The following is a 23,609-nucleotide window of genomic DNA, read 5'->3' as shown; positions in this document are numbered from 1 at the left end:
CTGACAAGAAAGCGGGGCGGGTCAATGAATTTGGATTAGGAAAGGAGTACGAATACGAGACTATGTTCTCCACCTTGGGGATAATCAAGTGGATATCAAAACCTTATTTTTTTGACAGGCACTAAGCATTATATGTTACTACTGCCATTATAAACAATTTGGATAAGAGTACGAATACGAGAATCTATGAGAAAAGCAGTTGGTTTTAGCTAGTGCGTATTAGGAGAATTATACAGTACAGATTATGGGATGCGCTTTATTCATGCTCTTAAACTAAAGTAGTGTAGGTTTTTGCATTCTTGATTGTCATCAAACCTTCCAAGTGCGATCCATGGTTGTTGACTCAAGATAGATGTTTAGGTGATTCCAAGTTAGACCCACCGTTCCAATATAATGGTCTCGCTTTAGAGTGCCCATAACACACCAAGTCTCAGTAACACTGCTACTTGATTCACTTGGAGAGTATGCCTTTTCGAACTCGGCAATCCGTGCAGTTGCCCTACTGAATTCCAAAGGATTTTAGCCAACAATCTTCGCCATGTTGTGTCAAACTTTGGGACTAGGGATAATCGGCGCGGGGTCAGTCATTTCCTCAGTTGGAACCCTCCACTAGAATTAAAAGCCTAACAATTCCGTCATAGTAGGTTTGCCAAGTATGCCATGGCCCGGCCATTCTGCTCTCGTCCCACTTATTCATGACAAAATCGATATGCGACGTCTCGACTAAGATGGTAGACCATTATGCTACCAAGTTCTTTACTCCTCACAAGACCACCAACCCCCATGAGCTCGTCGACCATCCCAAGGTCGAAGTGGTTTTCAACCTGACTTCTGATGAGAGCCATGCATCATTGGCGCGTGCTAGTCTAAAGGCTGGCAAGAATGTTTTCATTGAGAAGCCAGTGACCCTTTCCTTGCCCTCTTGGGAGACTATCATTGGAGCGGAAAATATTGCACCCAACGGTGCTCGTGCTTTCGTGGGTCATGTGCGTTGCTACGCTCTGACCTTCCGTGAGGCCTCTAGGGGGCGGGGGTAGCTTCAATTCCCCAGATCATCTACGCCCCTGTCCGCGATCTCGGTACCTCTTTCGTCGATAAAACCGGCACCTTTCCAGTCAGGAACTTTGAGCACCCGGCTAGTGCTTCGGCAGAGCGCAACTCTCGCCTCGACTCCTCTACACGCAAGCGTTTCCTGGCCAAGAGACCAAAGCTGAGCAACGAAAGTTCTGTCGGTTTTTGGGTAGCCTAGATTCTCATGACATTTCCCTTATGCGTGAGGCTCTGGGCTTTCCTGAAACGGTCTATGGCGTCTCTTTCAACGATCTATGGCGTCTCTTTCAACGATCTATTCTATCGTACCATGATGAAAAGTCCACCAATGGCACACCAAGCAGAGAGGAGAACTGGTTAGACGGGTGCATTTCGTGGGTACCGAGACTTCGCGCGAGTGGCGGGCGGGGGTATATGGAAGGCGACGTACGATCTGGTCAGCGCGGAGGAGCAGAGATGGTCAAGGCTCTGTTGGTGGAGTCGGGATCTCGCATGTGAGATTGCTTCAATTGTGGACCTTGTCTATGAAACTTCATATCTTTGTCGTGATTTAAGGAGAGTGTTGTAAGAATAGCATTAATTCATGCTGTTAAAGGCGATCTGAAGAGCTACACACAAGACCCCTACATACAGAGACTTCATTCAGTCCCGCCTGTCTATCAGCATGTGAGATAATCCTAGTAGACAATCTACGTCCTTTATACGATTTGTATATGGGGTATAATTCAGCTATCAGAGGCATACTCGTCAAATACAGAACTTGTCCTATAGCATCTTCACTAGTGCATAACATGAGGCGCAGTTAGAATCCCATATATGGCAAAGTATTGCTCCAAAGCCTGTCACTTCTTATGTCTCCCTCGATTGGGCAGTGTCTCCCTCACGAAGAGCGCGCGCGACCTCACCAGCGGCGCGCTCACCAGACTGTATCGCTCCTTCAAGGTACCCAGGATGCTCCTGCGCCGTCTCCGTGCCCGCCCAGTGGAAATTGCCTACGGGCGCATGAGGCATGGGCAGCACGCCCTCGGTGGTGCCCACAATCGGAAATGCCAGATACCCGCCCCCACAGTGCTCATCCAGATGCCAGGCCTTTTCGTGCCACTCCACAGGCTGCAGCACGCGACGCCCAAGGTGCGGCGCCAGTCGAGTCAACAGCAGTTCTTGCCGTTTCTTCGCGTCAAGCTCGTCGAGCTGGCGTGCGGGGGTACCGGGTACTAGGAAACATAAGTGGCCGGGTCCTCCTCCAGGTGCTGAAGAATCAAAGACACCGCACGCGGGGTCGTCGAGAATTAGGAACTCTCCGCCTAATCCCTCGCGCCAAAAGGGTTGGTCGAAGACCGCTATCGCTTTGTAGACAACGCCCATACGGGTATTGTGTTGGAGTGCAATGCGTTCAGGGGGCATCGGCGGATCGAACGTGATGCTTTTCAACATTGGCGGGGGCACGGTGATTATGAGTTTCTGCGCATGGAACTCTTGCCCCGACGCTGTCCGCACCGTCACGTCGTTACTATTATTCTGAGAGACGCTCGTGACTGGCATGTCGGTGAAAATATTCTGAGAGAGCTCGTTGGCCAACATGGCTGTCGTGATACCCATAGATTCCACAACGAGACTATCCTGGGCTCCACCCTGTGTCCGCAGCATCGCGAACAACCCTCCCGATCGAGGAAGCGCCTTCGCAAAGCTGTAGATGGAAAACATGCCCAGTTCAGCAGTTGAAGCCACTGCCACAATGAGAGCAAGAAGTTGTCGGGCAATCTCCAAGGGGGCCACAGTTTCGATTGCTTTGTCTACCGTGACCGTGATCCAACTTTGCGGAACATACACCCTGCTCACCAACTCCAAGATGAGTAGCTGCGTCAGCGCCAAAAGCACAGAGGGTGAAAAGAGAGACACAGTGCGACCGTCCCGAGCAATAATTGTCGGCAGACCGCGTGAGAAGGTCGGGAAGGTTGTGCCGCCTGCCTGGTTCACCAGGGCGGTTAAGCGATGATGTCCGTGTCCGATCCATTGGCCACCCAGATCTAGATGTGAACCAAGGCTGGTGGTGAGGGAATTGACTCTTCCGCCCACCTTGCTCGATGCCTCGAGTACAATGACATCGATGCCTTTACGATGTAGTTCCGAGGCAGCCGTGAGACCCGACAGACCGGCACCAATGACAATCACTTGTGCACGGCGACTCTGAGCCATAGTGCGAGAAGACAGAATTTTGAGGAACGAATTGGTTGATGGGAAAGCGCGAGGTAAAGCTTTACAACCCTCGGCAGACCACAGTTGTCTTATGGACAGATAAATGACAGTCTTAGTATCGGGCGTTGTGGGAAGGGACTTGGATATAAAGAAAACAAGTTCCAACTACAAGTCTATGATGACAGCGACTTTATTTGCTGGTCTAGGTGCGGGACGATCTTCAACATTCGTCCGCGGTGGCAAGAGGCTAAGTCAAGAATGGCAGGACGCCACAATATACGATTGGTTGGACCTAATCTGCAGCCGCGGTTATCAATAGGCTCATCATCCCTTTGGGGTTTAGGCGAGATATGCTCGGGGCCCTCGGAACCCGCGGGAATTAGAACACCAGAACAGACCACCCTGTCAAGCAAACCACCCCCATCTTTCATCTAAAATGCACTTGTCAAGCCTTTCAATATGATATAATATTGATGTATTTTAACCACGTGAATAAATGTCTTTGACAATTAATTCATAGCTAAGACTACATTTGGATATGGACGTTACATTTCATCAACATGTCATGGTTGAAGGAAGTGCTATTATATACAATGGACAGCCCTTCTCCTGGATATAATTCTGCTGATGTCGTGCTTGATATGCACTTTTGAGACCCCTTTCAGCGCCTCAGCTTCGAAACAGCGGGAAACGTTCTATACTATCTGGACCCGCGCAGTGTGAAAGCACAAGGTGGAGGGATTTTATACGAGCCTGGATCGCGTCCTCGGGGTTCTCGAGCAACTTTCCGGGTCAGGCCAATGGAGACACGAAGCGAGACGATAGACAAATCATGCAAAGGTTCAAAGACCGAGGTACGCATGTTACCCACCCTGCTAGGCAATTTAAGTCAGCTACTAAGCCCTTCTATGCAGCCGCCATCGAAGCGAACCTTATAGCCGGAACGCCAACAGCCGTCCGGAAAGTCGAATCCCCCCGTGGGCTTCTCGTAGCAGGACATCTTGCAGCGGGGTATCCCGACGACGAGGGACTGCCCCGGTCCGGACTTACAGTGCTGAGATCTATGCTCCTCAAGATTTGACAGCCGGATTCTGCTCTTTTGCCGAGGGCTCTTTTCTCTTGATGGAATTGCGATGTCAGTCTTTCGCTTGTGTCTTCTCAGCCGAATTGGGGCGGAAAAAAAGAGCAAACGTAGATGGATATGTATCAAGATGATTATCTAGAGTCGGCACAGTATCACTCAGTCTGCCCGCCGCTTCGACAAAACCGACATCAGCACATGTCGATCAGCGATCACATTCCTCTCCGCCGCTTGCAAGATCGTATCTGTAATCGTCAAATTGGACGTATACGTAGACCCCAGGAAGGTCTCCACAGCCGCATGGCCACACCTCTCCACAACAATCTCCCCCAATTGCTCGAGTTCAGATTCTGGCAGGCGACAGTGAGTTGATCCCGCGATCTCCTCCACTACGCCGTCCAAGCCAAAGTTCTCCTTGCGCTCGGCGTCATACGGGCATTTCTCCAGCATGGAGCGGGTGATTTCCGGCTCCTCGGCGACTTGTAGTTCTGGAAGCGCGAAGAACGCAAGGAACTTGTGTTCCGCCGGGAGCTCCATATCCAGCCAAACGTCCTTGAGGAGATCGTCGACGGCGATGTTGAGGTTCGGTCGCTGTTGCAAAAGCCAGGGAACCATTAGAGGCCGCTCTCTCATTGCCTTTCGCAGTACATTCTTTGTGATGGGCGCCAAACCCGTGCGGTGGATGATAGCTTCAACAGTTTCGCGGAAATCGTCCGACTTCATGGCGCCTATTATGATGTCCTCTGTAATTGGGGTTACGCTCCCATATTTGTCCAGAAGCAGGCGTATCGACCGCGGGTCCATCGCTGCTTGTACCCACGCATGGTGTGAGATTGGGGTATCCGGAGCCCTGGTGAGCACGGCGCTCAATGTCCCGTAGCGTCCCGCCACCGCTTCGAGCAGTTTCTCATCAACAGTCACGAGTTGCCGGTCAAGCAGCATTTCCAACACCCAGTCAGAAGGCGGGTGATACGTTGTAAACTTTTCTATGATTTGCTGTACTGGGGCACGGTCGCCGTGCTTGTCCAGAAGTAGGGCCAGAGCGTCGCGCTCGGAGCAGGCCTCCAAAAAGACTCGGTCACTGATCGGCAGTTCCGGATAGTTGTCCATCAGCATTGCCAGCGTATTGTGGTCGCTATTCATCGAAAGGACCAGCGCCTCTTCTGTAATGGGAATGGGTTCCTCCTGCAAATGAGACAGATAGGTGATTAGAGAGGATGCATGGCAGCGGTTCTGAGCTGCGCCGCATACTATCGCCTCGGTGACTGGAATCTCGGACATGCTGTTGTTGATGAGGAGCTGAAGCATCTCGAGCGGAGCTTCGTATCTCGACACAGCGGCCTCAATCACCCGCTCAGACACGTCGAAAGTGGCCATGCCGCTTCCCCAGATCATCCTTACTAGAGCCATTCCCTTCCGATTATGGATCACTTGCTCCACGACTTTATCGCTCAAGCGGGTCCCGGGCCCAAGCTCAGCGATCAGAAACTCCAGAACCTTACCTTCCTCTCTTGTGGCTGCACTTATCAGCATATCCTCGGTAACAGATGTGCCCGGTACGCGACGGTCCCACAAAAGCTGGAACACAGACAGGCCCTGTTGGTTTTCAGCACCGGCGACCAAGACGGCTTCTGTCACGCGGATATCCGGGTATGTCTGGAGCATAAACTGCAAGTCCTGAGCATTAAGCTTCCTTCCCAAGTGGTTCAAAAGCGCATCGCTTATTGGGAGTTCAGCAGGTCGTCTGCGCGCCAGAGCAACGACGGCACTTGGCTGGACTAATCGTAGCACGTGCCTGTTACTGAACAGCGTTGGCGGGATGTGTATCTCGTCATTACATCTCTCGAACAACAGATCTAACATCTCGTTCCCGAACATCGTGCCAATCATCGTGGTTCTGACAATATCATCAGGGAGGGAGAACGAGGCTAACCCCGTATCTCGCCAGTCAAGCAGCTGGTTCACCAGGAGTGGTCCCACATCAAAATTCTGGAATGCGCACCAGATATACCGTTCGGGTATGACATCGCCCGATTCCCCGGATGTATCACGCAGGATTCCAAGTTCTCGTATGGTATTCATGACGGTTGCCAACTCCGATTGTGATGCCTCGCTGGCTCGATTATCACCGCCCAAGTTTATCATGCTCAGGATGACCTTTATCAATTCCCCGGGGATTCGAAGTTTCTTCTTCAGCATCAAGTCTACCACTGCAAGACGACCACGTTTGACAGCCAACTCCATTGGGCATGCCCGACGCCTAAAGCACTGGAGAGGATCTGCACCATCGTTAATCAGGAGATCCACGGTGCGGAGTAGCGAGAGCTCAGAGGCACGATAGATCGGCGGCAGGCATTCCTCAGGAAGCTTGCCCCAGGGGTTCTCCTGGGGAATCGCGTCATGCTCAAATATACGTATCCAGTTGAAGTAAACCATTGGCTCCGTGAAGAGTCGATCCACCTTGTCTGGTAGGTCGTCGGGCCAGAGGGAGATATCTCCCAGGGCAGCAATGTGTCCCGGCCAGTGGATCGCAGCATACACCAAAAAGGCATTCGACATGGCATCTTCTTTTCCCAACTTTTCAGTCTGCGCAAGAAGGCAGTCGACCGTCTTCCTCGCCAGGTGTTCTTGCGCAGCAATCTGGGAGAATCGACACTCATCACATTTGTCGGCATCTTTGGAGATAACGAGGTACTCCTTCACGGAGAAGTGAGCCAGTTTGACCGTTTGGTCATCTAAAACACTGAGCAGCGATGTCGTGCATATTTTGAGGACGTAGTTGGGAGATCGTAGCCCCGCGAACGATGCGACCGTTTTTAAATCCAGGGCACCAGCGGGGAAGGCCAACAGCATCAGCATTTCCCGCACCATGGATCTATCCTCGTCGTCAATACCGTCTAGGATAGATTTGTAGGTGTCTGCTAGATCCTTCGGAATCGTGCGCAGGGCCTCTCTAATCCGTTTGTCGGTAGGGCAGCCTTCCAGTCGTTTGAGTTGGAGATCGGTCCAGCGGAAACGACTATATGTAGCAATACATGTTCAGTTACCAGGTCCATTTGTAAAGGAGTATGTGACAGGAGTAGGCGTTGGTTACGTACCGCTCTCTATTGTTCAATAGTGCATCAATAACCAAGGCTTTTGTTGCTTGAGTTAGATCGGATAGCCGTTCAGCAAGCCGTGCGTGAACAAAAGTTTCCACGTCCTTGGCCAGCCTCTCTTCCAGATCTATCAACGGGAATCTGCCCATTGTTGCAGCAATATCTTGCTCCGGTCGGCTCGTGGCAAGAATATGGAGATTATCCTTGTGCTTCTTGGCCAAGTCTACAAGGATGGATAGCAGTTGTTGCCTCTCCCACTGGCTCGATGTCTGCGGGCATTCGTCCAGAGCATCGAACACCACAAAAACATCACTCGGCATACTTGTGATTATGCTGTCGAGCATGGCAAGTAGGGATTCTCGATTTGGTTGGCTGTTCTTCCTGCTGTGCTTCTCCCACGCCTTGGTGACCGACTCGTCTAGGGGCGACCGGCTGAGCTGCTGGATCAGGGACCGAACCATGTTGTCCACACTCTGCGTTTTGTCGTTGTTGAACTGGAAGTACCAGTAGCCTAGTGACTTGGATTCTTCTTCCTCGCAGAGATTCTCAATATCTTGTATGGCAGTGGAGCTACCAAGTATTAGAGCTGCTCGTCAGAAGTGGCCCTGGTTGCGATACATACCAAAGGACTGATTTGCCGCAACCGACTATAATAACCCGAACGTTAACGACACTCACATGACAGTGGTAGAGAGGAACGTACCAACTCCGCGAAGCCAGAGAATACTTCCGGGTGAGCTTTTCCAGTCCCTATACTCTTTTGACTTAAGAAGCCAGTTGCCTGTATCTGGAGTTCGGTGTTTCTGTGTATCGATCTGAGCATTCGAGTAGGATATTACTGACACCCAGTCCATGATTTTTCTCTCTTCGTCATCTTGACAGAAGTGCATTAGCAAACACACGGCCCTCGGCTTTGATTAGCCAGAGGGGTTGACGTACTCAATGCCTTCGAGTAGAGCTTTTTGATCATGCCAACGCTTTCGTCCACCTGGGCGAGCGTCTTTTGTGCCAGCTCTCGGCTACCTGCGTTCTATTAGCGACAGTGTTAAGTGGTTGTACAGTGGCCCACTCACGCATATTATTGGTGAAGTCGGCCCATTTCTCTGCGGCGAGACTTTGCTCTTCGATCATTGCTTTCAGTTGGGTAAGTGGCTGGTCGGCTAGGGCCCTGATGCTTTTGGCCATGCGAACTGTAGTGGCATCAGTGAATTGGTTCAACAAAGGAACTAGAACAATATACCCGCCCGTTTTTCTTTCTGAACTTTCTTGACTTCTGCTGTGTAGTCCAGTATTGCCGTATAGACCCGAACGAGTGCGCGATCAAAGTTCTGACCCCCTTCCACCTTCTGGTCTCTATAATGCGCATCAACCAGAGAATAATAGGCGAGGTTCTCGGCAAGGTATTCAGAGGCGGCGAATACAGCATCTCGACGTTCGATATCGTTGTGAACCATCTATTCCTCTTTTCAGCGCCACTGGCACCAAGAGATATGGGGGGTGTGTCCGGAAAACAGCCCTACCGTTAACCCAAGCGACACAACCGTCCACGCCGCCGAAGCTATACCCGTGATGAGTTGCGAATCATCTCACCAATGCGACAGTGGGGAAAGCTCACCCTTGCCAGTTGGATCCAAAGCTGCCACGGTCGCAATCAGGTCCCTGGCTTGCATGGCCGCGTTGAGGATCCTCTCCGCCGAACTGCGAACATTGATATTGTTTCCATCGCTGCGTCGGATTGTAAGCCCCCCTTTCTTCCACTCCCTATATCTCTCCTCCGTCTGCTCGATGACACCGTTGATCGCATCGGTGCTCGAGCCCGTGCTGCCGAGGGAGACGAGGTCTTTGCGGTCTTCGCCGAGACTTTCGTATGCCTCCTTCCATAGATCAGGACTTCCTATTGGCTTTTGTTCAGTTATTGACGCACTTTCGCTCGGAGGGATTGGTGCGGTGGTGTTGGTGGTCTGCGGCTTGCCAGCACAAGTATCGGGGATGGGAACAGGACGTGGCGCGGGCGGTCGTTGGTCGCCATCATCTTTGTCACCTTGGCTGCAGCAGAGTCGCATCGTCAAACTTGCAACAACCTCAGGAGGCTGGGGAAATAACCAGGAAAGCTCTTCCGGGTCGAGGGTTCGCGCTGTTATACCTGCGACTGGGCCCAACCGAGCAAGTCGTCAGCGAGATGAACAGCGGGTCTCGAGTGTGCCCAGCTCCCCACACAAACACGACAAAGTCCATGTCCGTTGCTGATCCCTTGCCAGCTGTGGGTCAGCTTTTCTTGCAAGCGTGGCGCTTTTAGTTCGACCTGAGCCGATCGTACCTGCCCACGAACCGCATCTACACCGTGAGTTTCACTACCAGCGCAGATGTTTCAAACGAGTTAAAGTCATGAAGAACTTATCAAGAATCAAGACTAAGAGAGCAGAGAGAGGCACGGGTTCCTGGTCGGAAAGTACGCGGGAAAGATTGAACCGCTGTGGTGTGATCTCATACCACAGCGACGATCCATCCTGCCACGATGATCGGTCGTGGGGGGAACCACTCATGTGGAAATTCAGCATTAACATTTGTGGCATTGAAGAAACCCCGTGTTCGCCCATTGCAGGAGGGGTGAAAGTATCCAGAATGCAAGACATGGCTGTGGAGTAGGAAAGGGCAATTTTGAGCAATTTAGCCAGTATATTAAGATATGGCGGGCCACAGGCAAATGGATCAGAACTGTTATTAAGTAGGTAGGTAGAGAGGAAGTATGTATACAGGGCAAGCACAGCAGCGCGGACTGAAATCAGAAGAACTGAACTTGAAGCAGTGTGGTATCTGGTGGTAAAATGTAGCGATAACATAACGACAAGTGTAAGCGACTCGGAGATGTAGGTAAAAGTAAAAGATGAGAAAATGTGGCGAGATCTTTCTCCTCATCCACTGGTATTAGATACAAGAAGCGAAGTAGCTAAGTAAGTTCAGCTAGCTGGGAGATTCTGCAAAGAGGAGAGAAAAACATCAAACGACAACACAGCACGCCTTATTAACACAGGTAACGGGTGAAAGTGGGCAAGTTTTGAGGGAATCAAGACCGATCAACAAAGGAAATAAATAGGGGATAAGGTGGGTGAGTGGGAGTATAGACAGTCTATGGTATGGTGTTCATGTTCGAGCTCATACTATTTGAGGTCCGAAGGGACCGTCTGCGAGATCTTTGGGAGACGCAGAAACGAGGCCGTCCGCCGTGCTCTCATCTTCCTCTTCGAATGCGGGCTGCGAGTAATCGGCCGGCTCAGCGTCATGATCGTAGCTTGATCTTCGCAGGAGAGGCGGGGTAGTTGGCGGTTCTCGCATCTTGCCGGCGGCCCGTGAAGAGAGCGGTCGTGGAGTAGTGTTGCTGTAGCTCTTCAGCGGCCGAGACTCTGACGGTCGTCGCCAACTTGGGGCGGGTGCTGCGCTGCCATTGGGACCTGTTTGTCGAGCGTTCGAACTGGGCGGGGTCAAAAGACCTGAGAGAAAAGTGCTTGCAGGGCTCGACTTGGATGGCGTCTGCTCAGAGGAGTTCGACGAACTGTCTCGTCCCTTGCGCCAGTTACCCCAGGCAGCAGCGGCCGCAAGAGGCAAGGCTCGTGGAGATGCAGTTATATCAGCAAGAGAGGGAAAGTTGGGGAAGCTTTGCCCATTCATAGCCCGCTCTTTCTCCTGCTGCTGCATTTGCAGGTTGGCCTTTAGGCGAATGGCAGCGTCACGGACAGAGTGCTGATTGAAAGACGGCTGCGACACCGTGTTGATAATATCCTGCAGATCGTTGACACGAACGTCAAGAAGCTCGCGAAGCCAGTTGATCTCGGTGTCCTTCTCCTTGAGCTTGTTCGGGGCCTCCTTGTCGACGGTGGAGAGTTCATGCTCAAGCTCGTCGATGCGGGTCTCACGCTGCTGGAGCTGGTCTTGCAGGACGAGAATCGATTCTCGCAACGCTTGAGGTGAGATCTTCTCCGGTACAGACGATCCCTTGCTAAACGATAATGAGGGAGAGCTTGCGTGCGAAGCTCCGGCAGGAGCGGCAGCCTTGGCCGACTGTGCGGCTTCGGCAGCGGCGCGGGCAGCAGATTGCGTGATTTCGAGCTTCTCTTCCAGATGCGCAACGCGCTCTTGGAGATGCTGGATCTTCTCATCCGAGAATGCCAGTCGCTCGACATGTTGAGACTCGATGCGCTGTCTATCCTCGGACGAGTTGTGCAAAGCGCGGGCGTGGCGTTCGCGGAGGTCATTGAGAACGCGCTCATGCGATTTCCGCTGCTCTTCCATGGCAAGATCCTTGGACTCGATGGCTGCGCGAACAGCGTTGGCCCGTGTCTCCTGCGCTTCTTCAAGAAGCAGCTCGTAACGTTCCTTGGCCGTGTCAGTGTCGAGCCTTACATTCTCAAGCTGTGTCTGCAGGCGAACAATCTGAGTTTCCAGTTCAGCACGGACGATATTGACCTGGGTGTTGGCAGCATCAATCTCCGTCTCGAGTGACGTCCGTGTGCGCTGGATCTCGGCTCTGCTGCTCTCGCGGGCCTCGTTGAACTCGCGCTCAAAGTGAGCCGCCTTGAGGTCCAGTTCATGGTTCTTCTGCTTGAGCTCGTTGACAAACTCTTCGAGGCGAGCATTTTCCTGCTGCGACTGGCCGAAGATGAACTTGAGTTTCGCGGCTTCTCGCTCCTGCTCTTCCAGCTTGGCAATGTCCATCTCTAGTTGCTCACGCAGCTTCGTCTCGCGGTTATGCGACGCGCGCAGTTCGTTGTATTTGGCATTGAGCTCCTCTTCCTTGCGACGCCAAGCGGCCTGATCTTTCGCAACATCTCCAATCACAGCAGCCATCTGATCCTGGACTTGATCAAGTTTAGCGCTGAGGTTCTGGCGAATGTTGAGACCGTCTTCAATACGCGTCGCCATGCTAGCGACAGTATTGCGCAGCTGGTGGTTAGCAGCTTTGGCCTCCTCCAACTGATCCTTCGCCTCTACAGCTTCTCGCTTGGCGTCATCAGCAGCAGACCGGTACTCGTCAAGCGTGCCTTGCAAGGTGATGTTCTTGGAAGAAAGCTCGTCGAGTGTAAGCCTCGTGCTTTCGCGTTCCTTCTCGAGAGCCTCGGCTCTCTGTCGGATATTCTCAAAGTATGGCATCTTCTCCTCTTGGAGTTGCAGTAGTCGGGCTTCGGCGGATTCAGCGGCAGCGCTGTGGCGAGCGGCATCCTCTTCGACGGTTTTCAAGTGACGCTGGAGGTCTGCAATCGTATCCTGCGCTTCTTTGCGCTTCTTGTACTCTTCCTCGGCGCGCTCGTCGGTGATTCTCAGCATATCCTTCAGGCCATTAATCTGGAGGATCAGGTTGTCGGCTCCTATCTCTTCGGCTTCTGAGCGGGAACGCTGGTTCAACTGGCTTGCCACGACCTCCTGCATCATTTGTCGGAGATCAGCGGTAGTATCCTGCGACAGCTTCTGCGTTGCCAGAGTGTGTAGCTCAGCAACACGGTCACGAAGCTCCAACAGCTCGGTATTCGGCTGTTCAGGAACCTGCGAGATCTTTTGCGTTGTCAGACTGTGGATCTCAGCGACTCTGTCGCGGAGTTCCAACAATTCCGCAGTAGGGACTGGTTCGGGGATAGGCTGGGCTTCACGCGTAGCAAGAGCTTCCAGGATGATAGTCTTCAACTTCTCGAGCTTGCGCTCCCTCTGGTAAAGAGGCGATTTCGTCCTGTATGATGCGTCCTCTTCAATCTCGTCATACTCATCATCAGCATCACTGTCGATGACCTCGGCCGACGCACTCCGCCAGACTGGAGCATGCTGAGGAGCCGGGTTCAAGGCATTCAGAGAGTGCTGAATGGAGCTTAGTATGTGCTCAATAGGGCCCATGCGCTCATCGATCAGAGGTCCGAGAAGATCATTGATACGACGATCAAAGAACCTGCTCCGATTCGCCAGCTTATCTTCCTCTCCAGAGGAGATAATGTCGTCCCAGTTTTCGATGATATGGTCGTTCCGGCTCAACAACTGCCTAACTGGGGAGTGAGCTGCGGAGGCAAGAGCCTTGGTAGGAGTAGCAGAGAACTGCGACCGCGCATCGAAATCGAGCTTGGGGACGTTGAGGGTATTCGATATGAGGCCCCTTCCAGGGCTGGGGCTCGGAGGGTCGCTCCTGTTGTCTGCTGGAGCATGACGCTTCTCCTTCGATAGTCCGGGTACGGTTTCGGGTAGGCGGTTTTGTGGGTGAGGCGTGCTCAATCTCTCAATGCCGACGTCGGAATCGCCGTTCAGTTGGTCCATGATTGCGTTGAGCTCGTCCTCGTCCGGAGAGTCCTGGTCTTCCTCAACGTGCGTCTCGGGTTCTTCTGATTCGTGGGCGACTTCCGACGCAACGGCCTTGGTACCAAGATCAACAGAAGCCGATAATTCGGTAGATAGCTGTCGGGCAGGGGGTGAAGGGGGTGGACTATCAACGGCATAGCGGGAAGCCATGAGGCCCTTGTTTGGCTTCGGCGGTGTATCCTTGGGAGGAGGCACCGGCTTCTCAGTAGTGACCGGCACGAATTCAGCAGTAGATGGCTTGAAGTGGAATGACCTTGCCGCAGCTGAAAGCGGGTTTCTCGATTCAGTCTCAGGCTTGGGTTCGTCAACTGGCTTGCTTCGCTCGACTGGTTCGATAGCCTTAACCTGCTCGGGCACAGGCTTCTCCTCTTCTTGTAGCAGTTCAGGACTCTTATGTTGAATCTCGTCTGCTTCTGCTGTGTCTTGCACATCTTCCTTGGTCTCAGGTGGAGCCCATGTTGAAGCTTCGCTGACAGGTGTATCCTTGCGTGCAACAGGGTCCTCGGTATGCTCCAGTGCACTCTTCGGCTCCGCAGGAAGAGCCTTGTCCTGGTTGGGCAAAGCGTTCTCTTTACCCTCAGCAGGTACATGAGTAGCATCCGATGGCTGTGACTGGAAGTTATTGGCCTCCGTCAGAGCGTGCGGCATGCTATAGGTGGCCTCAGCGTCAGAACTCTCGCCACGACGACGGGCACGCTTGTGTCGATCAACAGGGATTGACCGGCCATGCTCGTCATTGACTTCCTGATGCTCTCTGTCATCTTCCTCTTCGTCTGGGCGGACGATTGGGACTGCCTTGGATTTCTTCGCGGACATGGACATTTCTGAAAGATCGATGTCGTTGAAGATCTTTGTCCTGCCTGGGCTGAATTCCGGCGCGGAGACATTCAAAGCAGGAGCGGGACCTTGAGGAGCGGAGAATTTGAATTCACGCGAGCCAATGTCCTGGCCAAAGTTGCCGCCCGTGGTCCCGCTGCCAGGTGTGAATGCAGGCGCAGCGATAGCCTGACCAAAGCTGCTGCCCGTTGCTCCACTGCCAGGTGTAAATGCAGGGGCAGCGACATTGAGCCGGCCGGAGGGTTGTTCTTTCGGCGCACCAAATGAGAAAACGGAGTGTTCCAAGGTGGGGAATTGGAAGGCAGTCTGCTGTTGGAAAGGCAGAGGTTGAGGAGCAGGTGCGCCAGTGGGAGCGAACTCCTTGGCCTCGACGTTAAGACTTGATGTTGACAATTTCGAGCGATGTCCACCAGCGTATGATCCGATGCTGGGTTTCGACTCATGCCAAGGGATGTGATGTGCGAGCGACCCATTGCGCTGCGGCGTGCCGGACAAACTGGGGTTGGTATCGATATCCGAGCCATCGTGAGCACCGTCGCCGGAGTAAGAACCGCCGTAAAAGTGGTTCAGATGCTGAGCCATATGTTGAGGAGCGTTGCTCTCTGGGAGTGCCCATTGAGACTTCAACAATGCAGGTGCATCGAGGTTGTGTTGGAATGAATCGCCGTAACCGTTGTCAAGATCGCGTTCAATAGACTCTTCCAGGTGATAGTCAGGCGCGATCTGGTCAATCCCCCTTTGAAGCGTCTCGCTGAGGTTGTGACCACGGCTGTGGCCGCGAGGGGTGGGTTGAGCAATTTCAACAGTGGATGCATGAAAGTTGTCAGGGTTCGGAGGCGGCGTGCGGAGGGGCCGCAGCTGGTCTTCAGGATAATGATCTTGGGTATACTGATCCTGGGGATCATGGTGCATCTGGCCGTCAAAGGCGTCCTTTGGTTGCCCATTGTGATCGTATCCAGGATTGAAAGCGTTCTGATCGGTCATGGGAGAAACAGGGGATAGCATCGAAGTGAGGCTAGAAAGGGTGCCTGGAATAGTTGATGTGGGACCGCTGCCACGCAAGTTGATGAAACTCTGAGGTGTGAGTGAGCCTTGAGCAGGAGGTGTAGGCTGGAACGGGAGGAATCCTGGTAACATTCCCTGGTCAACTCCATAAAACGGCGTTTGCGCGCCGAACTGGGACGCGGGGGATGCCAGAGATGCTATTCCACTGTGCATATTAGGTCCCTGGGCTAGCTGGGGCGAGAAAGCATGAGGCATCGAGAAAGCATTGCTAGCAGCTGATGCGGTTGGGATTGGCGGAGACGCAACGAGACCTGGGAACGGAGTCATTGGGTTCATTGCCGAGGCAGGGGAAGCAGACTGTTGGATCTCATCCTCGCCTCCAAACACACCAAGCGCCCGTAGCTTCTCTTCTTGAAGGAAGTTGACATATTCATCCCAAAGGGCCTTGTTAGGAAAGCTGACAGTGTAGTTTCCAGGCTTGATCTCGTCCTGCATGTCACTAGCTTCAGGGTAAGACGGGCGACTGGCACCTCCCAGCGCCACATCGGAGGGATCCTCCGGAGCGTTGACGCTGAAGCCGCGAATGTCGTACCCTAAGTCCTCCCACTCCTTCAGACGCTGCTTGACATCCTCCGCAGTCAACAGGCGATATCCAGACTCCTCTGTGCCTCTCTTGTCAAACAGCGGAAGGTCGATAATGCATCCTTTGCCGCGCCACGGGATTTTCTTCCTCTGTCTCTGCGGCAACGGACTTGACTTTACCGGGCTTTCTTTCTCCAATGTACCGGCCCCGGCGGAAGTCGTCGAGGTATTATTTTCATCTACCGGAGGCGGAGGCAATGGCTTTTCGTTTTGCGCCAGCATCTTAGGCTCTGTCTCCGCCGCAGGTTGCGGTTCCTTTATTTCTGTCATTGTGTTTGACTGGGATTCCTTGTCGTAGGCAAACCCCCAAAAATCCTCCTGTCGAAGCGTGTCGGCTCTCTTGTGGAGGGACTCCTTTATCCTTGGACGGCTCGCACCCCTCTCTCGACGACTAGCAAGTGCAGCCCTTCGGTTCACAAAGTCGGCGAGTGTCGGAGTCTTCAACAAATCCTGTTCGCGGGAATCGCTCTCAAGCCCAAGCCAATCGTCCGACGCGTCGTCGGCGAAATGGTTCTGAGCTGTGATAAACGAAGGCGCTTCGCTACCAGAGTCGTCGCTCAACCAGTTGCTGCGTTCGGTCCTATGCTGGCCGGAGACGTATTGATTTATCCAGTCCTGTGTAAACTCCTGTATCGACTTTCCGCGTAGATTCTCCTCTCCAGTTCGATCCGCGGCAAGCGTATCGTCACCGGGGTTCTCTGCTGCTGGATTCTGCGACACGTGCAAGGTTCGCAAGATATTGGGTCGCTTCGGCTCGAGCCCAAAGTTTATCGAGGCCGGGGAGCTATCGTCCGACTCGCGATCGATACCACCGTCTTGACTGAGTGACCACGACAATCGGCGCTGACTGGGCGCGGCATACGGCGATCCCCAGGCCGTTGTGTAGTAGATGCTGCCCTCCGTCTTCTTGTCCTCCGGGGACGTGGTGGGCGAGTCTACTACACTCCGGTATATCGGCAGGACAGGAAGGGTCGATGAGGACGGCTGGTCGGGGACGACGCTGCGGTTCCCAGGCGAGGTTGGCCGGCCAGGGGATCCAGCGGCCGACGCACCGGGTGATGGGAAAGGCGACTGCAACGGAGCCGACAGACGCGAGTTGTTCGAGACGCCGGATGGATCTGTGGACTCCGGCGGCGGGGAGAACGCCGAATTGGCGGAAGACACAGGGTGATCTAGATCTGGAAGCCAAAAAGGCCATGGATTAGCTCGCGAGCCATGATGATCGAGCATGCGGAGAGAAGATTGAGACTGGCATTGTGGATGTCGTTGAATGGTAAAGGCTGCCGTGCCTGATCGTGATGTACCCAAGGTAACACATTGACGTACCTTCCGTGTCGACTCTTGCAGCAAGCACTCGCTTGCTGCTCTCTTTACGGTCCAGAATGTTGAAGCATGGAACTCAAGCCAGAGCACCTTTCTTCTCTTCGACGTTTTTATCACGGGAAACCTGGAAACCCTCCCAGACGCAAACGCAAACGCGAAATGGTTCGAGGAGGACGGTCTTTTGCGGAGCGAACCCGTGGTTGTGGGCGAGGGGATACTTCAGGGGTGGAGGGGACGGAACGAAGATCGCGAAGGCCGAGAGCAACGAAAAGCGACAAACAGACGATGAACAACAGATCACAGAAACCTAGGGTATGCGAAGGACTTGAACATGGCGCATACGCGAAGGACAGCCGGATCGAGGTTGACGATGGAAGACACGAAGAATTGGGGAGACGGGAGATGGTTTCTTTCTTATTTTTTTCCTTTTACCTATCGGGTATCGGCCATGTCACAACGGCCAACGAACGAGGCGAGCGTCACTCTTCAGTCAAAGCTCGAGCAGCAGAGCAGATCATAGGCCGAGAATCGCTTCCAAGGTATTTTACGGTATGTTACTTTTGAAGAGCACTCTCATGCTTTGATCTTGATTAATTATTGGTACCAAGAGAACCGCTAATAACGGTCTATTAGTCCGGCTAATTGATGTCCTTTGTCGAGTCCAAAGACAAGACCCTTGGGCTTGTGCCAACTCACCGCCATCGACGTAAGCTCCTGTGCCTGCATGCGCGAGTCGTGGATCATTGTTTGCTTCGCGCGACCATCGCGAAGTTGACGCAGAAGTCTCCCGTCATCTCTGATCGCAGGATGGAAGATGGTTCGATATGACGCCCCGTAGCATCGACCCCGATACCCCTGAATCAAACCAGATGATGGTGAACCCCATAAACAACCCCAATGACACGCCCGTTCCGGTTCGCGTTTCCCACTCAGGGGTAAAAGTGCGCTACGAACCACGGTTCCCGCCCAGCCATTACCACACATCAACTGGCTCTCGGTCGGAGGCTATAATGCATGCATTATTGCCATGGATGAGGTAAGTTTTTCTGCACACTGCAGATTTATGCACACATGTTGGACCAACTAAAAAGCTCACGTTTATTGTGTATGACTATATGTTACATCGAAACAAATTCTATGAGGCCAGCCATCTGACGCTTCTCACCAAAATAAAAAGCAACTCTAGTTGGGGCAAGCCATGTCGAACTTGGCCACGCGGTCGTCAGTGAAGAGACCCCAGTGCTTCTCGTCCTTGCGCTCGCCGTTGTCGCCGACGGTGTCGGGCTTCCAGGTCTCGTCAAACGCTTCGAAATAGAAGACGTCAATTCCCCAGGTGAGCATAGCGCAGACGGCGTTCTTGTAGTAGGTCGCGGCAAGCTTGGTGCTGGCCTTGGCAGCGCCGTAGTCGGATCCACCGTCTGCAGAGATATTAGAACCGAGCCGAGAAAAGAGGTTAAACTGGGAACTCACCAGTAGGCCACCCGGTCTCGCCGTTGCCGAAGCGGATGTTCTTCGCGTTATCACCAGCGACCTGCTCAATGCGGGCCTTGGCCTGGGCCATGTCGTCAAAGTAAGTGGCAGTAGCATTGTCAATCGTCTGGCCCTGCCAGTACGCGAAGCCGTTGGCGAGGCTAGAAATATTAGCAGCTGCCATAAATTCCCAACAAGAGATAGCCTGCTCACAAGTATGTAACGCCTCCCTGGATGATGGGATCCGCAGTGCCATCGGCAAACTTGTTCCAGCTGTCCACGGTACCGACGGTGATCTTGGGGAACTCGTCCTTGACCTGGTTAATGCGCTTCAGAAGCTTCTGGGCAGTGATGTCTCCGCGGTACAGGCACTCGGAGCCGACAGTGATGGCCTCAATGACGTCTTCGTTTCCGGGGACGGAGTCCTTGAGGGCGTCGAAGTCCTGGTTGAAGGACTCGTCGTAGTCGGGCCTGAATCACAGAACACGCATTAGTCCCCATCGGAGAATCTCACAGCATCAAGCTAGCAGCGGAATAGCATACCAGACTCCTAGCACAACCTTGAAACCCTTTGCCTTGGCAGCGGGGATGATGTTCTTCGCGGTGTCGCAGTTGGAGGCACTGTAGGTGCGGACCAGAGTCGTCAAGTGCTTAATCGCGTCAAAGTCCTTCTTGTAGTCGGCGACGGACTTGCAGGTAGAGTCGGGGTTTTCGTTTCCGAGGGCGAGACCGAAGGCTCCCCGTTCAGCGAGAGCGGGCGCGGCGACCGCGAGGAGAGAAATGAGACCGGCGACACGCATGTTGGAGAGCAGGGCAAAGGAAATCGTAGGATAAACGAGAAATCGAGGTCGAGCCGGCAGGAAGAAGATTCAACAACCACCTGTCTTTTGTCGAGGGACGTAAATAAGGAACAGAGCGGGCTGCGGAGACTGTTTTTTCTGCAGATTCCAACAGTCCAGTTGAACGAAAGTAAGGAGCGTGGTAGTTTCGATCAAAAACCCGGATACCAGAAAAGAATGACTGGATTTTCAACGAGAAAGAGAGTGATGTTGAAGCACAATTGCAAGATCGTGAAATCGCTCCCTGAGGAGGCCCGACCCAGGCTGCTTCAACTCCTGAAACACACTATGCCCCATGAGGCGGAGATTACTCAGGCACCCGACCAGCCAAGGGTCTCCCGCCCAGGCTTGTTTCTCCACTGCTTCGGCCTTACTGGAAGCCGCAAATCTCTCCAGCGATCCCTTCATCCTACTCTATTCTTGGATCAGCTCATAACAATCGTCCAACTGTCTCAAGATGAGGGAGGGTCTGGACTTGAACATCTATTTTTGCTTGCCTTTCCCCCTTGGACTCGTTACCCCTATCATCGGGCTCGCTCTCATAATGAGACATTGTGTCATTGACAGCTTCAAGGTATCATCAAACTGATGGTCTCCTATTGCTGTTCATTTCATCAAACGAAATATTCTTCCAACACGGGCTGCACTAATCAGCATGACCTGATGTTCCTGGCACTTCCCTTCAACCACCAAATCATCGACAAAGCAGATTAAGAATAGCGGGCTCAACTCAATCATCGTTCGCAGTTCCTTGCCTCCTTGATCCAACATCTAATCTCACAGGCTTTCGAGCTCCCTCTCCACCTTCAATTTCTAGTCTTCAACAACCGACTTGACTTGAGCGGGTGTGATATTGCGACCGGTCATATCGTTGAATTGGCTGCTGATGGTCTTCCAGCGATCTTTCCTCCAGTCCGCGGCAATCCGATGGAGTAGGAGTACCTCGTCGAGGGTAAACTCGTCGTCGATATAGTACACCTTCTTAACCTTTGGCTGTCTAGAAAGGGCGTCGTCGTCGTCCGACTTGCAACGTCAGTAGCAATGACGAAATGGGATGGAACACAGACTTGCGAATGACTTACATCTTCAAGACGCATCCTGCTGAATGACACACGGCGGTCTTCCTCCTCGTCATCGTCATCCTCATAGTACCAGTCGTCGGCCGTCTTGCTCAACCCGTATACTTCGTGAAGGTTATGTTCGCGTTTCCGGAGACCAGCCCAACGCGCCTTGAGTTCCTCGATCGGCCTGTCGTCCATGACTGTAGAGATTCTCCTCCATGGAACACCTGATGCCCTCAGCTTCCGGAGTAGCCTGTCATCATCAGTCGTCCACGGTACGGCCTCTGGCAATGTGTCTGGCAAGCTCAAGCGTTAGCGCTTTACCCGACGATACGGTCTGTGTAACTCACACAGTACAGTCTGCGTCCGCGCTCGGCCTCCGCTTGCTCGGGGAATGACACCGACAGGCTGGTAGGGAGAGTATGTTTCGACCAACGCCTGATTGTTGGCTGCGACAAGAGGGACTTCTGCTGGGTAGTAGCTTGCGCCGGCAGATACTCTGTACGGGAGTCGTTCCTCGCGAATGCCGCCTTTCAGGTTCATGAGCGACATGAAAGGCACTCGGTACTGCTTGCCATTTGAGATGAGGACCGGCATCGTGCTGCGCCGCTTAGACTGGAGATGAACAGAGTGGGTGTCTCGGTAGGTAGAGGTTGCAAACGGCCCTCGCGAGAGGACTGTCTCCAGGCATAGCAAGTAGGTTGAAGACAGATGTTGTAATTGAGGTTCGAGAGAGAGTCTGGGAAAGCGCAACCATCGCAGCTTCCTAATGACTGACTAGGTGGCTGCCCTCGAAGCGAGAGGTGACTGCCTAGTACGCATCTATCTATAAACAAGCTCAAAACACCGGAGCTACAAATGCATGATGCTCAACTCCGTCCAAGGATAAGGCTGTCTGAACTGTTCTGGAATCTCTGGAATCCGAGTCACGAATTCTTATTGTAAAATTTCCCGAACTTACTGCTTGTCGAGCTAATTATGGCTCTTGGTGGGTGTGATTTTGTAGCAAGACCGGCCTAAATATATAATCGCTTCCACGTGCCAGGTGACCAAAACAGAGACTCAATGTCAACGACGCGGACTAGAGACAATTAGAGATACAGTCTACAGATATTGATATAAAGAGCGTCCGAAGAGCTGCATATGCCCACACTAAAACGTGAATCCTCGAAGCCGGGGAAGGCAGTGAAGCTTGTCATGAGCGGGCGGAGCGGACAGCTGGTTGGGTGGTCCGTGCGTCTCGAATTCCATCGCCGGAGAGAGACCACCTTGCGCGTCAACCCGCCCGATACCCAACCCGCCGCAAAACATCCTCCACGACAACGGGGCTCTTCAATTCCTCAGCCGATCTTCCTCAAGCTCTCTCTGGACCCACGCCGTACTCGATTGAAAAGGAAAAACACCGCCCACAATGCGCTTCTCCGCAGCAACCATCCTGCTCGCCTCGCTGAGCTGGATCACCTCCGTCGCCGCACACAACATCCAGCTCCGCGCTCACTCCCGAGAATGCTTCCACGAGACCCTACACAAGGATGACAAGATGACTGTGTCTTTCCAGGTCGGCGACCGCGAGTTCGGTGGGAGCGGGAACCTTGAGATTGATTTCTGGGTATGAATGATTCCTGCTCCGGAGAAAAATAGCCAGGCTGCTTGCTTGACCTTTGGATCAATTGTCTTCAGATTTATTTCTATTTTCAAAAGACATACTAATGCTGATTTTTTTTATCTAAAGGTCGAAGACCCCTCAAAGAACCGCCAGTACTACAAGCAATCCATCTCCTCGGAAGACTACTCGTTCACCGCGCACGCCGACGGCAAATACGTCTACTGCTTCAGCAACGAGGGCTGGACCTCGAACTCCAAGGAGGTCTCCTTCAACGTCCACGGAATCGTCTACGTCCCCGAATCGGAACTCGCGCAGGATCCTCTCGAGACGGAAGGTAGGATTGACAACCACACCACCCAACACATCGCACACTACACACTACAGATACAATTGCAATTTTTCTGGGGTCTACGTGCTAACGGAACTCACTAGTCCGCCGACTCCTCGAGGCACTGGCTCAGGTTAAGGACGAGCAGTCGTACATTGTCGTCCGCGAGCGCGTACACAGAAACACGGCCGAGAGCACGAACGCGCGAGTCAAGTGGTGGAGTATCTTCCAGCTTGCGGTGCTTATCGGCGAGGGTATTTTCCAGGTGTGGTGGTTGAAGAGATTTTTCGAGGTATGCTTGGCAGTCTCCAATCCTGTGCTGTCGTCGAGGTATTAACACGGTATTCTACAGGTCAAGCGCGTTGTCTAAAATGTACGTTTTATGAGAGATAAGGGGTTGGGTTTGTCGGCTATGTATGGCCCTTTCTACATTAGATGGGAGTATGATACTTGAACGATCTTTTATATTATATATTTTATCTTGAGAGTTCTGAGCTCTAGCGTTATGTTCTCACTTCCTAGATTCCGGATTCGACCTTCCCTAGAAACAAGGCTACATACATCATCCCAGCCAGCAGAGCGGTCATACACATGACCATGGCAATGGCAATTTGACGTTATTTATCCAAGGTCCATACAACGTTGGACCTGCTCGAAGGCAATTGAAGTTAGTCAACTCTGGACATTCAACCTGCCGAACGACCACCAACCGATATGAAGAAAATTCCATCCCGCGTACGCTC

At 52.8% G+C, this 23,609-nt stretch overlaps 7 protein-coding genes across 7 annotated transcripts; 2 read left to right on the top strand and 5 right to left on the bottom strand.

Moving 5' to 3' along the window:
* Positions 1–728: 728 nt before the first annotated feature.
* BJX68DRAFT_262790 (uncharacterized protein) lies at positions 729–1,249 on the top strand (the record flags this gene model as incomplete). The annotated part of the gene is made up of 2 exons (XM_071044526.1): positions 729–986; positions 1,052–1,249. The coding sequence occupies 2 exons, from the start codon at positions 729–731 to the stop codon at positions 1,247–1,249; spliced, it is 456 nt and encodes a 151-aa protein (XP_070903417.1).
* A 519-nt stretch (positions 1,250–1,768) lies between these two features.
* Positions 1,769–3,409, bottom strand: BJX68DRAFT_228220 (flavin monoamine oxidase family protein). The gene has a single exon (XM_071038824.1). It carries the CDS (start codon positions 3,244–3,246, stop codon positions 1,900–1,902), a length of 1,347 nt encoding a protein of 448 aa, XP_070903416.1. The 5' UTR covers positions 3,247–3,409; the 3' UTR covers positions 1,769–1,899.
* Positions 3,410–3,745: 336 nt separating this feature from the next.
* Positions 3,746–9,808, bottom strand: BJX68DRAFT_228219 (uncharacterized protein). Its single transcript, XM_071038823.1, has 10 exons — positions 9,041–9,808; positions 8,946–8,983; positions 8,666–8,879; positions 8,499–8,615; positions 8,365–8,448; positions 8,129–8,299; positions 8,048–8,072; positions 7,426–7,995; positions 4,178–7,346; positions 3,746–4,118 (listed from the first exon to the last, which is right to left on the bottom strand). Exons 1-9 carry the CDS (start codon positions 9,486–9,488, stop codon positions 4,487–4,489), a joined length of 4,527 nt encoding a protein of 1,508 aa, XP_070903415.1. The 5' UTR covers positions 9,489–9,808; the 3' UTR covers positions 3,746–4,118; positions 4,178–4,486.
* Positions 9,809–9,927: 119 nt separating this feature from the next.
* On the bottom strand, positions 9,928–17,936 carry BJX68DRAFT_228215 (putative myosin class II heavy chain (MHC)). Its single transcript, XM_071038822.1, has one exon. The coding sequence runs from the start codon at positions 17,467–17,469 to the stop codon at positions 10,579–10,581; it is 6,891 nt and encodes a 2,296-aa protein (XP_070903414.1). The 5' UTR covers positions 17,470–17,936; the 3' UTR covers positions 9,928–10,578.
* Positions 17,937–18,568: 632 nt separating this feature from the next.
* bgt1 (1,3-beta-glucanosyltransferase Bgt1) lies at positions 18,569–20,108 on the bottom strand. The gene is made up of 4 exons (XM_071038821.1): positions 19,576–20,108; positions 19,246–19,503; positions 19,033–19,193; positions 18,569–18,980 (listed from the first exon to the last, which is right to left on the bottom strand). Exons 1-4 carry the CDS (start codon positions 19,830–19,832, stop codon positions 18,745–18,747), a joined length of 912 nt encoding a protein of 303 aa, XP_070903413.1. The 5' UTR covers positions 19,833–20,108; the 3' UTR covers positions 18,569–18,744.
* A 576-nt stretch (positions 20,109–20,684) lies between these two features.
* Positions 20,685–21,529, bottom strand: BJX68DRAFT_262785 (SANT/Myb-like DNA-binding domain-containing protein; the record flags this gene model as incomplete). Its single annotated transcript, XM_071044525.1, has 3 exons — positions 20,685–20,894; positions 20,954–21,228; positions 21,283–21,529. The coding sequence occupies 3 exons, from the start codon at positions 21,527–21,529 to the stop codon at positions 20,685–20,687; spliced, it is 732 nt and encodes a 243-aa protein (XP_070903412.1).
* Positions 21,530–22,217: 688 nt separating this feature from the next.
* On the top strand, positions 22,218–23,389 carry BJX68DRAFT_163268 (emp24/gp25L/p24 family protein). Its single transcript, XM_071036911.1, has 4 exons — positions 22,218–22,541; positions 22,665–22,872; positions 22,971–23,158; positions 23,219–23,389. Exons 1-4 carry the CDS (start codon positions 22,344–22,346, stop codon positions 23,234–23,236), a joined length of 612 nt encoding a protein of 203 aa, XP_070903411.1. The 5' UTR covers positions 22,218–22,343; the 3' UTR covers positions 23,237–23,389.
* The last annotated feature ends 220 nt before the right edge of the window (positions 23,390–23,609 follow it).

Source organism: Aspergillus pseudodeflectus, assembly GCF_044049435.1.
Source record: "Aspergillus pseudodeflectus strain CBS 756.74 chromosome Unknown BJX68scaffold_5, whole genome shotgun sequence".
Lineage (NCBI taxonomy): Eukaryota > Fungi > Ascomycota > Eurotiomycetes > Eurotiales > Aspergillaceae > Aspergillus > Aspergillus pseudodeflectus.
Note: the sequence above shows the minus strand (reverse complement) of the source record. Positions and strands in the feature narration are given on the sequence as shown.

Bases quoted from the DNA above. Each gene is read 5' to 3' on its own strand.
- bgt1 (XM_071038821.1), bottom strand. From the start codon at position 19,832: ATGCGTGTCGCCGGTCTCATTTCTCTCCTCGCGGTCGCCGCGCCCGCT. The intron at 19,504-19,575 runs GTATGCTATTCC...TCTGTGATTCAG, and splicing joins AAGGTTGTGCTAGGAGTCTG to GCCCGACTACGACGAGTCCT. The intron at 18,981-19,032 runs GTGAGTTCCCAG...ATATCTCTGCAG, and splicing joins CGAGACCGGGTGGCCTACTG to ACGGTGGATCCGACTACGGC.
- BJX68DRAFT_228220 (XM_071038824.1), bottom strand. From the start codon at position 3,246: ATGGCTCAGAGTCGCCGTGCACAAGTGATTGTCATTGGTGCCGGTCTG.
- BJX68DRAFT_163268 (XM_071036911.1), top strand. From the start codon at position 22,344: ATGCGCTTCTCCGCAGCAACCATCCTGCTCGCCTCGCTGAGCTGGATC. The intron at 22,542-22,664 runs GTATGAATGATT...TTTTATCTAAAG, and splicing joins ACCTTGAGATTGATTTCTGG to GTCGAAGACCCCTCAAAGAA. The intron at 22,873-22,970 runs GTAGGATTGACA...GGAACTCACTAG, and splicing joins GGATCCTCTCGAGACGGAAG to TCCGCCGACTCCTCGAGGCA.
- BJX68DRAFT_228215 (XM_071038822.1), bottom strand. From the start codon at position 17,469: ATGCTCGATCATCATGGCTCGCGAGCTAATCCATGGCCTTTTTGGCTT.
- BJX68DRAFT_228219 (XM_071038823.1), bottom strand. From the start codon at position 9,488: ATGCGACTCTGCTGCAGCCAAGGTGACAAAGATGATGGCGACCAACGA. The intron at 8,880-8,945 runs GTAGGGCTGTTT...AAAGAGGAATAG, and splicing joins TTGTGTCGCTTGGGTTAACG to ATGGTTCACAACGATATCGA. The intron at 8,616-8,665 runs GTATATTGTTCT...ATGCCACTACAG, and splicing joins TCAGAAAGAAAAACGGGCGG to TTCGCATGGCCAAAAGCATC.